This window comes from Heliconius melpomene, chromosome 2 (genome assembly GCF_056956725.1).
Source record: "Heliconius melpomene rosina isolate 202511_hmr_F chromosome 2, ASM5695672v1, whole genome shotgun sequence".
In the NCBI taxonomy this organism is placed as follows: domain Eukaryota; kingdom Metazoa; phylum Arthropoda; class Insecta; order Lepidoptera; family Nymphalidae; genus Heliconius; species Heliconius melpomene.
The window spans coordinates 3,628,115-3,641,666 of record NC_140390.1 but is presented as its reverse complement, the minus strand read 5'-3'; the positions used below and the strand labels follow the sequence as shown (position 1 = coordinate 3,641,666).

General features: G+C 32.2%; 2 protein-coding genes across 3 annotated transcripts in view; one reads left to right on the top strand and one right to left on the bottom strand.

Annotated features, from left to right (window-relative positions):
- Window positions 1–13,552, bottom strand: part of Flo2 (flotillin-2) — a 220,877-nt gene that overhangs the window by 161,000 nt on the left and 46,325 nt on the right. The gene's annotated exons all lie outside the window — the stretch shown is intronic.
- Window positions 3,521–6,666, top strand: LOC146540425 (glucose dehydrogenase [FAD, quinone]-like). The gene is made up of 2 exons (XM_085205881.1): window positions 3,521–3,662; window positions 4,094–6,666. The coding sequence occupies exons 1-2, from the start codon at window positions 3,536–3,538 to the stop codon at window positions 5,461–5,463; spliced, it is 1,497 nt and encodes a 498-aa protein (XP_085062007.1). The 5' UTR covers window positions 3,521–3,535; the 3' UTR covers window positions 5,464–6,666.

The following is a 13,552-nucleotide window of genomic DNA, read 5'->3' as shown; positions in this document are numbered from 1 at the left end:
CGAATTGTTTTTTTTTTAAACGGTTTTATTTAGCTCACCCTGTTTGTTTGTATGGGTCAAATTTAGTAATTGAAATTTAACCCTCTTACCGATAACCGATTGATCGGAAATTTGGTATACGCTTTTGATTCTGGTGACAATACAATTATCCATATTCGATATTATTGTGAATCCAAGATGGCCGCCGCTACAAGATGGCGGACAACTTAGTTTTTTCAATCCCATCAATATGGGTATCGAATGAAAGGGCTTGTCAAGTAGAATTCAGTGCACTATACAAAAAAAAAATAAAAATTTTTTTTTAAGTTAAACGGTTTTATATTGCAGATAAATAAAATCGTGGGGCACGTCCGTAGATTATCTTAAAGTTATCATTTCATTATTCAATGAATATGATACAGTTAATCCCAAGGTCATCCAAAATTCATTTAAAGTGGACATGCCCCACGATTTTATTTATCTGCAATATAAAACCGTTTAACTTAATTTTTTTTTTTTACTTTTTTTTAAATTCTAAATTGAAGTCTCTTTACTTTTGATATCACCAAGAGATTTCTTATACTAATAACAATACCTCAAATTAAAGAAATAAGTACATCATATAAAAATTGATTGTTAATGGAAAAGAATATTATAATAGTCAATCACAGCGTCGATATGACGTCAATAAATTTTGACGTAAGCAGTTTTTGCTTGTCAAAAATCTTTTATGTCACAGGGAAAAAACCAAGAGGAAAAAAATTGTCGAGTCGACAAGTACTTATTACAAGGGATTACTAATAGCTTCACTTTGTATCTCGCATGTGCCTACCTTGCAGGCAGAGGGAGCCTGGTGTTAAGACACTCCGCTCCCCACTTTCCGCTGTTTTGGAGTCGTTGCGTGTTGAGTGGCGGAACTCAACGCTGCGCTTTGATACGATGCCAGAGCAAGGAATAAAATATTAAATATTTCATTTTCTCTAGTGGCACACGCTTGTGAGTGACCCTCCGCAACGACTGTGGCCTTTACGGCAATTATGAAGATTTTATAAACACGCTTATTATGTTAGAATGTTGATATAAATTCCAACAGCTGTGATTCTATTGCAAGCTAGAGCTTTATTGCAAGGTCTGAAGGAAAATTTTGAGTTTAAAGTGACACCTAGACATTGACCTGTTATTCCTACGAAATAAACTTATCTAACAGGAATATGGCAGAGACCATTTGGTGTCTAATACGAGGAAAAAGAGTGCTCTTCTCAGCATTAACCTTGATCCTCCATACGTTGGACGTCTTCTAGTGTCGTTCAGCTATTAAGTGAGGAAAGCCAGAAGTCGTGTTCATCGATATAGACAGCCAAATGGACATCCTTGGTACGAAGTATTGTACTAAGAAATAAAGAAATTAGACCTGTAGTTTAAATAAGCTGCCAGATGATTCACAAACATAACATGACCGTATATCAAAACAAAACCCGCGATCTGTCTACGTCTTTTTTTATTTGTATATCCACAAAAAAATTAAGTCTAATTTGCATTAGATTATTTGCAAACCTTGACAAAAATATGAAAATTTTCACCAATCAATGATGTATTATTAACATAATTATATTGAGTCATATGGGATTTAAACATTAAACATAATACAAGACAAATATCTAAAGTTCATTATAAAAAATAGATATCACTCAATCAATAAGCAAAGTCAAATCAAATTAAATCAGCTTCACGCTGTATCCCGCACCGAACAAGGTAGACAGAGGGAACCTAGTGTTAAAACACTCCGTTCCCCACTATCTGCCGAATTCTGGAGCCACTGTATGTTGAGTGGAAATCTTAGGTAAATCGAAACATACAAAACAAGACTTCCTCGTATGTAAATAAAATATAACAAAAATTATATATCAACAAAAATAATTTCTTTTACAATTCATTAAGAATATAATAAATTAAAAATAAATAAAATCGTATTAAGTCTTCTTTCCGGTGGGTTGGCCCGTACAATGAATAATGATACCCGGATCTCCAATTATGTATGTATGTACATAAAAATCATGGCAATTACATCCATGGCATTCTACAAATACCAAGAAGTTTGCTTCTTATGTTATTATAAAAATTCCTTTTCCTTGCCACACATATGGAAATTAAAGTTTAGCGTTATAGTTGACGTAAGCGTATAAATATTATTAAACTAAAGCTTTCATTAATAATAATGATTAAAATTTTGTGATATGTTTGAGGACGGTTGTGGTGCAAGTGCAAAAACGTGTGACTAAAAACGTGACAGATTATAAGTTCGATTCCCACTCGTGGAAATGAAATATTTAATATTTTCATTTCTTCGCAAGCGCGACCTAGAGTTCCGCTACTCAATACGCAATAGCGTCAGAATTCGGCGGAAAGTGGAGAGCGGCGTGTTTTAACACTAGGCTTCTGAGTGAAGCTGAAGAAAAATATATATATTTTTGTTATAAAATTTTAGAGTCAAAGTTAAAGAAAAGGTTTTAAAAAATATATATTTTAACAGTAACAAATAACTTAAGAATGTTTTTCTTATCTTAATGTAACTCTATATAATTACAATCAATTATTTTACAATAATAATTATACGAATCAACGTAATTATTGCATATTACGGAAGAAAGGACAAAGGCAAGATAAAAGTAAGACACTAACATTTCAGCATACCGCTATTAACTTCACTTGAGAAGACCAGTCAGCGGAAGACATCAATCGCATTCAAGGCTTTAGAGACAGTCAAAGATTCAAAAGTCATTTATTGATATTAAAATAAAAAGTGTAAACAGATAATTTATGATATTTTTTGGAGTATCCAAAAATTATATATAAGATTCATTATTGCACTAAATTAACACATAATAAAACATACATAACGAAAAGACATACACAACGGTGGACTTATCTCTAGAAGAGATCTCTTCCAGTCAACCCGTGGAAGTGGACAAGTGCAAAGTAGCGGGAAAGACAAGATAGTGCAGGGAAATTGAGAAAGACAAAAACAAAATAAATAATAAAATAAAACTAATAGTAATAATTAATATAAAAAATAAATAATTAGGCATGACATACACATTTATCTGTACCTTAATATAGTTAGTCAATAATCACGCACGTCACGCACTCTGAATCCCGTACATAGCAAACTGGGAACCTAACCTGAGTGAATCTGGAAACTTAGTGTTAATCCACTCCATTCGCCACTTTCCTAATTTTGGAGGCATTGTGTATTAAGTGGCAGGACTCAACGCCGCCTTATGCCTTGTACCTTGATACCAGAGCGAAAAAATTAAAATATTAATAAATAATAATTCATTCTTTCGAGTGAGAATCGAACCCACAACTTGTCACGTCACAATCACACTTACCACTTGCGCCACGACCACCTCTATTATTATACCTTGATATTTAACATCCCATCACAGCTTTGACTTTCGCGCTCAGATGTTCTAATAAGCGTAATCACAGTTACGCAATACACGTTTCAAGGTTAAAACATTGGCCTTACCATTTCCAGAAGGCCGGCTGTAGAGGCATGCGGGCTGGACGGTGCTCGTGGCCGAGGGGGAAAGTCGTCGGGGGATCTTCCGTATTACATTCCATGATGCACACCCGAGGAAACAGGAAGGATTACGATAGATGGGCCGCAAATGGAAATCCGGGTATGCTATTGGTTTTTTTTTTTGCCAGTTTTACGCTATATACCGCAGATAGAAAAGTAGACAAAGTGAACCTAGTGTTAAAACACTTCGTTTTGTACTTTCCACCAAATTCTGCGGTATTAGAGGCAGTGGGTGTTGAGTGGCTGAACGCAACGCCGTGCTTTGCCTTATTACAAAAGCCAAGAGCATTCAAAATTATTTATAATGAAGTATTTCCTTTAACTATATTTTTGTAATTTTTTTTGTGTTTCTGTGCTTTTTTACCATAGACAATCTACGATAAATATAATTACTATAAATTTCACAGTATTCAATGCTTTTTATTAAATATATACAAAAAATTTACATATACATTAATAACCATTTTGATTATTAATCCTTTTTATTTCTGATTTTGTAGAAGAAACTGATACAAAAAATTAATTTTCCAGATTGGGATTACAACAGTGCTTTAAAATATTTCAAGAAATCTGAAAACATGCAGATACCTGAGCTAGTTAAGGATACCAAATACCATACAACGACAGGCCCTATGACCATACAAAATACAAATTGGCGTACGCCATTAGCCGATGCATTCTTACAAGCTGGCGTAGAAACAGGTGGCAGAATCATAGATTATAACGGAGAAAACCAAATCGGTTATTCCCTCATACAATTCACTATGAATAATGGAACAAGGATGAGTGCCAGTCGCGCCTTCCTCCATCCAATTAAGCGCCGTAAAAATTTTCATATTATTAAAAACACAATGGTGACCAGAATACTTATTGACCCTTGGAAGAAACAAGCTTATGGTGTGGAATTCGAAAAAGGCGGAAACAAATATATTGTAAAGGCAAAACGAGAAGTTATTTTATCTGCAGGCGCCATAAACTCCCCACAGCTGTTAATGTTGAGTGGAATCGGGCCGAGAACTCATTTGACTGACAAAAATATTACTACGTTGTTGGACTTGCCAGTAGGTTATAACCTTCAAGATCACTGGGCATTGGGAGGTCTTACTTTTCTAATCAATACGACAGACTCTATACGATTTGAGGAGGTTGCTAAATTAGATCACGTGCTGGAATATTTCACACATCACACAGGTCCTCTTTCAGCGCCCACCGGAACAGAATCAATTGCATTTTTCGACACAAGGAATCCCAACGACCCTGATGGCTATCCAGATTTAGAACTTCTATTTGTTGCTGGTTCTCTTGTGTCTCAATCAGCTTTAAAACATGCATTTGCTATAGATGAAGACGTTTATGACGCTGTATATAAGCCTATAAGTGACAAACATACATGGATGGTATTTCCTATGTTACTGCTTCCGAAATCTCGAGGTCGAATATCGCTCAGAAGTAACAACCCTTATGATAAACCAGTTATAGATGCAAACTATTTTACAGACGGAGGTCACGATGAGAACATAATTTTGTATGGTGTAAGAAAAGCAATACAGCTATCAAGAACTAGAGCATTTCAGAAGTATGGCAGTAAATTACACGATATTCCCATACCTCAATGTGCCAAATACAAGTTTGATTCTGACAGTTATTGGATATGCGCTATGAAAACCATAACAAATACAATATATCATCATTGTTGTACCGCAAAAATGGGTCCTCGTAGCGATCCAGGGTCTGTGGTGGATTCTCGTTTAAGGGTACATGGAGTGAAGGGCCTAAGAGTTGTCGACGCGAGTGTTATGCCACACGTTCCTGCAGCTCACACTAATGCTCCCACAATGATGATAGCTGAGAAAGCTGCAGATATGATCAAGGAAGACTGGGGTTTTGTTACTGCCGCATAGTTAATATTTAAACTTGTAAACACACAAAAACAAAAAACGTCATTATACATTGTGAACCCAGCGAATTATTTATAACTTTAAGTAACAACAGCTTACATTTTGTTTTTTATATATCTAGAACATTTATGAGATTTTTTTTTTTAGATTTAAAGAAACGAAAAATTTTGGATAATTAGCCTAGAAATTTGGCTCTACCATTACTGAATTAATTTGTAATAGATTTATGTAACATTACCCAATTATAACTGAGTAGACAGCAAGAACCTATTATTAGGACTCAAAATCCACCATTTTAAAAGATCGTGCGTATTAAGTACGTAGCGGAACTTAACGCCGCACTTCATCGTATTCCTTAGATAAGATTAATTATAAATACAACCATTCTCAGAATCCACAATCACCTCTTACCATCACACAAACTGTATTAAAACATTATATTATATTATATTATATTCGTCCTTGTATAATTAAATGAATGCTATACCATCTGACCTCCATTGTTGCGGGTAAAACATGTCAATGTGCTAATAGGTGTCTAACACGCTTACCTGTTTTTACAACGTTTAAGATAAATAGATATTGAATTGATATTTTTTTCCCTAAAAACAAAGACCATATATAGACGATTATTCAATAGCAAATATTAAAAGCTTTTAAAGAATATGTATGTAATTAATTATACACGTGTTATTAATTATTATCTTTAAGGTTTCTATTTGTATGTTCAATTTTAATTAAGTGTCTTTTTTCTATATAAAAATGAATCACCTTCACTCTGTATCCCGCGCACAGCAGGTTAAGCAGAGGGAACCTAGTGTTAAGACACTCCGTTCCCCACTTTCTGCCGAATTCTGGAGGCATTGCGTGTTGAGTGGCAGAACTAAACGCCGCGCTTTGCCTCTACACCAGAACGAAGAAATGGAAATATAAATTTAAATAAACATTTCATCTCCTCGAGCGGGGATCGAACCCACAACCAGTCGGTTTTACAGTCGCACTTTATACCCCTGAGCCACTACTGGCCTCAACAAAAAAATCGAATAAGTATTAAAACACAAAAATGTACATAATATTAGAATTATTTACATCCTTTTAATATAATATATATTATGTAAATATGTTAATAATTATGTAAGTTGATAAATACTATGAATCAATAAAATATTTTTAATAAGAGAAAAAGGTCACTAATTTGATTTGTGTTAGGTTTGACCCCTATATAAAATATATTCCATATATATACTCGATATTTCATTTTATATTTTTGAGCGTTTGATATTATTAATATTAAAATCAAACGTGCCAAGATATAAATCGTATATTCAAGGTTCAAAGACCATATAATACAGTCAAGTACGTTAGTGTTAATTACAGTTAATATAATATTTAAGGCCAGTCGTGGCACAGAAGCATAATCGTGAACGTGAACGTGTCAGGATATGGGTTCGATTCCCACTCGAGTAAATGAAAAAAGAAGAATACTGGGGAGTAAATCGTCTTAACACTAGGTTTCCTCTGTCAACTCTGCGACAGGCAGCGTGAAACTGAAACCTGATTTTTTAATTTCACCTTTTGTAAAATGAGGATGAACCCACAACCAGTCGATTTTACAGTCACACTTTGTGGCCCTGCGCCACGACTGGCCTCAATTTGATTGATACATTCAAAAATTCAAATTCAAATTCAAAATATTCTTTATTCAAATAGGCAATTATTATAAGCACTTTTGAATCGTCGAATGAACATATGAACAAAAAACTACCACCGGTTCGGAAGGCAGTTCTGCTGAGAAGAGCCGGCAAGAAACTCAACAGTTGCTCTTTTCAAAATCAATGGTACAATCTATTGCATTAGCTGGCAGCCATCCTGCATTACATTCAATAGACATTAATTCCATACATGCTTATCCTCTAAATATTCTTGAACAGTGTAATACGCTTTACTTGTTAGAATAATTTTTTACAGATATTTTAAATTTTGGTAGTGGCAACACTGCGGAATTTTATTATAAACACGTATACTCAGACCCATAAAGGATTTATTAACTTTTTGGAGGCGAAAACTTGGAGTAACAATCTTATCTTTATTTCTCGTTCCTATCGTATGACTGTCATATGATAGTAACAAGATAATATTGGACTTGAAATAAATAAACATTTTTGTATTAAATATGTTTTTTTTTTTGCATATTTTTCCCTAAATACACTTTAAATAAATATTCGTATAGTTCAAGCGGGCAAAGCCGCACGGAGGCCGCTTGTACTAAAAAATAATTCATTCCGCGACGATCTTCTTTACAGCATACATCTAAAATTATGCTCGCATAGTTTAAAATTAAATGTTAACATGTATATTTATTAAAAAATTAATTCAATTATATTCTAAAATTTAAAGAAATCATTCTACATAAAGAAACAATCGCGGACGTCAAAACAAAACTTCTAGTCTTCTTCTTCAATAGAATCAATTATAATAAACCTAGTGTATATTGGCCTACCTTTGTTATATTTTTCCAATGTTCATCTGGCCGTAATTGCTACACACCTTACTTATAGGTCAAAACAGGAAAATTAAAGAAAAACTCCGGCTGACCACCTTCACTTTATTTATATGCGTCGATTTCACTAGACACGAATATACAAGCGAGCTCAGGTTATTTCCGCGTTTAACCGCGTGTCACAAAAACTTTTAGGTTTTCCCATTTACGAAATATGTAAGCTAAAAGAGGAACCATAATAAAATTTACGTTTCTTTATACGCTTACTCAGATATTATAAAAAAGTATGTTAAATGTTATTTTCATTTTATAGCTCTATTCTTTTCTGACTCTGTGTAATCACGCTACCATACATTTCATTGGTTTCCTTAGACTTTTTAATTTCTTAATCCATTTTGAAAAATTGGAAATCGACTGGAAACTGAAAACCAGAATACCTTCCCTAGGGTTTCCTAGCATACAAGCATAAAAAGAATAAAAACTTCAAGATTACATTTTTTACTTTATTGCATATACGTATGTTAATCACATATTTATCGTTCTAGAAAATAAATCAGTAATATAAAATAATTGCTGGAACACCTTGACGTATCCGCCGCTGGTGTAGTCACGTTTTTTTGGTTCGAGTCTAAATAGATGTAGACTCACACGTTTCATGTTAATGTTATATTAATTGACATTTAAATATATTTTCTAATTATAATAATCTGTCCTATTAATATCATACTGTTAAGAAAGTTAAGAATCATCATGAAATTTAATTAATTGTAAATGGATTAAGAAATATACTCATTCTTATACAAATATAAATGACTCATAGACTTAACTATATAGGAAAATGTAAAGGTTTGCATAAAAGTTTATAGGTAAAACTTAAAATTTCAAAGAGATTGCCTCTACTATTTTTCATTACTTGATACCCTTTTAAGTGATCTCGTTGAAGTCTTTTGTTAGCTTAGGACAAGCAAAAGGGAATCTGGCAATCTAAGACACTCCGTTCAACAAATTCTGTAAGCCTTGTGTTGAATCGCCTCATTACCAGAGCGACGATAGTAAAAGTATTAAAAATTTCATTTCCTCTTGTGGGAATCGAACTCACCCTGTCGCGTTTACGGTCGCACGGTTCTGCCCCTACGCCACGACTGGTCTCACATGATTGAAGTTTTTAATATGAAAATATAATATATCAATTTGCAGCTGTCACTGATGTGATCTTGCTGTGGCAATTTTTAGTAAAAATTCTCATAATTTTGAGACAAAGATGTGGATCGATTTTAGTTTTGTTGTAGATTTAAAATAACACTTTAAATTGAATTATAAATTTATTTATAATTAAAGTTACATTATATTATAATAAATTTATATATTTATTTTGATTTATAAGTGAATTTATAACATATAGCATGTTCAAGTAAATTTTTTATACTAAGATAATATTATTAAATCTTTTGTACCTACACCAACCAATATTCATACAATCTTTAATCTTTTTTTAGTAAAGGTTACCTGAGGGAATTCACCTTTGGTGGTGAGGCCACCTTTACACCAAAATTGTACGCCTTTTCTTTTGTTTGTTATAATGATATACATTTTGAGTAATAAAGTTTTACATAAATAAATAAATAGCCGTCGTAGTGGTGCATAAACATGCGACTAACGTAAACGGAATCGTTGTGGGTTCGATTCGGACTAGAGGAAATTAAATATATCATATTTTCATTTAATCGCTCTAGCAAGAAGACAAAGCGCGGCGTTCAGTTCCGCCACTCAAAATGCTATGCCTTAAGCATTCGGCGAAAAAATAGAGAATGGAAGTTTCCAGGTTTCTCTACCTACCCGGGATATAGCGAGAAGACATAAAAAACGCAATAATCTTTATAGAAATTATATAAAAATGCCAATGAATAAATATATGTAATATAACATACCATATAGTTGATTGTTATACAAGAATATTATAATAATCTTATATAAATATATTTTTTATATCTTATATTACAATTATTATAATAATTATCACAACCGATTTCTGTTATGTGTATAATTCTAATTATTTTATAAATACAGACAAGAATTGTTAATTGTTATTAATTAACGGCATGGAACAACATAAAGAAAACAAATATTTTTATGACTAGTCAGGAAATTCATCCATAAGTTTCAATTGCAATGTCTCGAAAATGGTGGAAAGTGGGGAGCAGTGTCTTTTAGGCTAACACTATATATTTTTTGAATTAATCAAAATAAAAGTGGAAAAAAATAAAACATGGTGTCAATCTTTTTTTTACATAATTTTAAAAAAATACTTAACAAACAATTACTTTTATTATTGATGCCCAATGTCTGTGTCAAATATAATTATTAATTTTAGAGAATCTACAGAAAGGCTTATAGTTTACATTTTCAATTAATTAATTTTATATCCATTCTATTCTAATGTTTGAATCAATACCTATCTATATAAATTAAAAAAACAATTATAAATAATTAACTAATCTTTCAATTTATTTTTGTAAAATCATCATGCATTGACATAATTTCGTCTAAAATTAAATAAAATCCCAAAAGATTTAAATTGCGATTAATTTAGTTCCTAATAGTATAATAGATAGTAATCTACATTAAAATATATATATATATATATTTTAAATACGCTTAAATAAATATTTGCATAGTTCAAGCCGGCGAAGCCGCATGAGGGTCGCTAGTATTATAATAAAATGAGTATCTTAAAATGTGAATCAAAAATTTTGTACAATACAATAGAATTTTTACGAAAATTGTATGTATTGGGGAGGATGTAGCAAAGTCATAGTTTAGATAGTACAGTAGTGCAGAATGCTACTATATTTTAAAAATAATATATAGGGTGGAATTGTCAGCACCACTTTAAATGAAACCACAGTTTTAACTACTCTATAAAAGCATAATATAATTAGGAAAAAAAAAATACCCAAAAGTGAAAAAGTTATTTTTTCAAACATGATAATTAATAAAATTATCGTTTTAAAATAAAACACCATTTGTAAAGTATAACATAAACACGCACACACTTACCTGTCAAGGCGGCAACGTCGCACACGTATGTGTGCGTCACACGATATACAGGTATGTATAAAAACCGTGAAATGAAAAAAAATCCTACGTCCAAACTGTTGAGGTACCTTAATTAATTTCTTTAGTTCTGGGTTTCGAATATTTTACCCTATATGCAGTTTCAGTACAAGGAGCGCTGCCTCTTCCACCCTGTATACATAAAAAATACGTTAAATAGATAAAAGTATAATACACACTTGATAGTATACACACTTTTGTATTAATAAAGTGACATAAACGTTGCTATGGAAACGCGTATAATATGCGTAAACGGGTCCATTAGCAATAATAATCCCAACTCACACTTAAAATTAATTTGACACTTTTATACTAATAAATTTAAATAAAATTAGACTAAATAAAATGTACTAATATAAATATAAATGTAATGTATGTAGTAAACTACTACTAATATAAATGTAATGTATGTAGTAAAGTTTGGGAGTGCCTCATTCCAATAAAATTAAAAATATTTATTCAAATTCCTCACGAGAATTTTTAAAACAATTATTTTATTCAGTCCACTTAAAAACTTACTCTGCACAGCAGAAGGACAGATCTCTGCTTAAGAAATCTTGCAAAAAAAAACCTAGACAGTTGTACGAAGAAAATAAATACTACGAAATCCCAAATAAAAACTTTAGAAACAACAATACATACATACGAACGCGCGGTAAAACTCAGCATTATTGCTAATAATATGAAAATTATAAATTATATACTCAAATAATATTGAAAAATATATATATATATCTTAATAAAAAAATAGAAGACAGCAATTTAGTTCATTAAACCTTTGAAGTTCTTAAACTCGATACAATAGTTTTGGCAAGCGGAGGAATTCTATAAGGATGTAGTAAATTAACATAACTAGAAACATTATACTTCATGTTATCATAAACTTGTTATGATAAACAAGTTAAAAGTTACATAAGTTAAAAGTTTTCATATATAGATAGCTCTAGATATCATTACAAAAACATCAAAACCTTTAAGCTTACAAAAAAGCAAACACCTATTTTGAAACAATAAGCAGGGTAGACAGAGGGAACTTGGGAACCTAGTGTAACGACACTCCGTTCCTATTAAAACGCTATCGTTCTCCACTTTCCGCCAAATTCTTAAGGCATTGAGTGGCGGAAATCAACGCTGCACTATGCCTTGTAACCGGAACGAGGAAATGAAAATATTAAATATTTTATTCGCCCGTGTGGGAATCGAACTCACATCCGTAGCGTTTATCTTCTGTACATACTGTGTCTATTTTATATATTGATTTAACATATACTATGTTATATTTAATCTGATTCGTGACCTATTAGAATTACAAGGAAAATGGCAAGAACAACAAGTACCTAATCAAAAATTTATAAAAGTACAGAGATGATGACTTTAGAATTAAAACTCGTGGTCATTTAACGCGACTGGTTGTCGGTTCAATCCACACTTGAGGAAATAAAACATCTACTTACATTTATATTTCTATTCTTCACTCTGGTATTGAGGCAAAGCACGGCGTTGTGGTCCGCCCACTTTCCGTTAAATTCTGGAAACACATTACGTGTTTTCAGAATTTCCAGAATTTAACGGAAAGTGGGGTATTGAGTGTCACTAGGTTCCCTCTGCTTACCCTACTGTGTGCAGGATACATCATGAAGCTGATTTACTTATTGTTTTAATTGGTCATTTTAGTGATATTTTACCCTTATTCCATAAAACCCACTAAAAATCAACCTTTAGGTCGCTAACATATAGTAAAAGTTAAGCAACTTTATACAAAAATAATAAACATCTAATGAGTACATTACACAACATGTGCCGAAATATTAATTAAATAAAAACCGGTCAAGCGCGAGTGGGACGCGCCCACTGAGGGTTCCGTACCAATGTCAAAATTGTAGGTCAACAGGAACTTATAACTTATATTGAATTGACAAACTTACTACTTTGCGGGGCATATGCACTTATTTTGTATGAAATGACATAGGGGTACAATTATAAGTTTGTAATGATTATTTTCCATAAAATACGTATAAACTTTCACTTTTCGAATTTTGTCTTTTATTTGTATTGTTTCAATATAACTGATCTTGACAGACAGGCAGACGAACAACAAAGTGATTCTATAAGGTGCCCGTTTTTTACTTGAGGTACGGAACCCTAAAAAATGTTTCAATGTAAAGGATATCCTTCCGCTTTATATTTACCAAATATACATATATGTATCTGATCATATTCTGATAATATATTTAATCTATTAAAGCCACCACTATCTATAATTTTTATAAATTTTAGTGGCTTTAATAGATATGATAAAATGGTTTTGATAAATGAAAAATTATAACTATTATAATTATTCTATTTTATACGAAACTTTGTTAGGTGAGAAGCAGAGGGAACCCAGTATAAGGACACTCCGTTCGACACTTTCCGCCGAATTTTTCGAGGCATACGCATGGAAAGACGGAACTCAAGATCAGGCTTTTGTCTTGGTGC

Bases quoted from the DNA above. Each gene is read 5' to 3' on its own strand.
- LOC146540425 (XM_085205881.1), top strand. From the start codon at position 3,536: ATGCGGGCTGGACGGTGCTCGTGGCCGAGGGGGAAAGTCGTCGGGGGA. The intron at 3,663-4,093 runs GTATGCTATTGG...TTAATTTTCCAG, and splicing joins GGCCGCAAATGGAAATCCGG to ATTGGGATTACAACAGTGCT.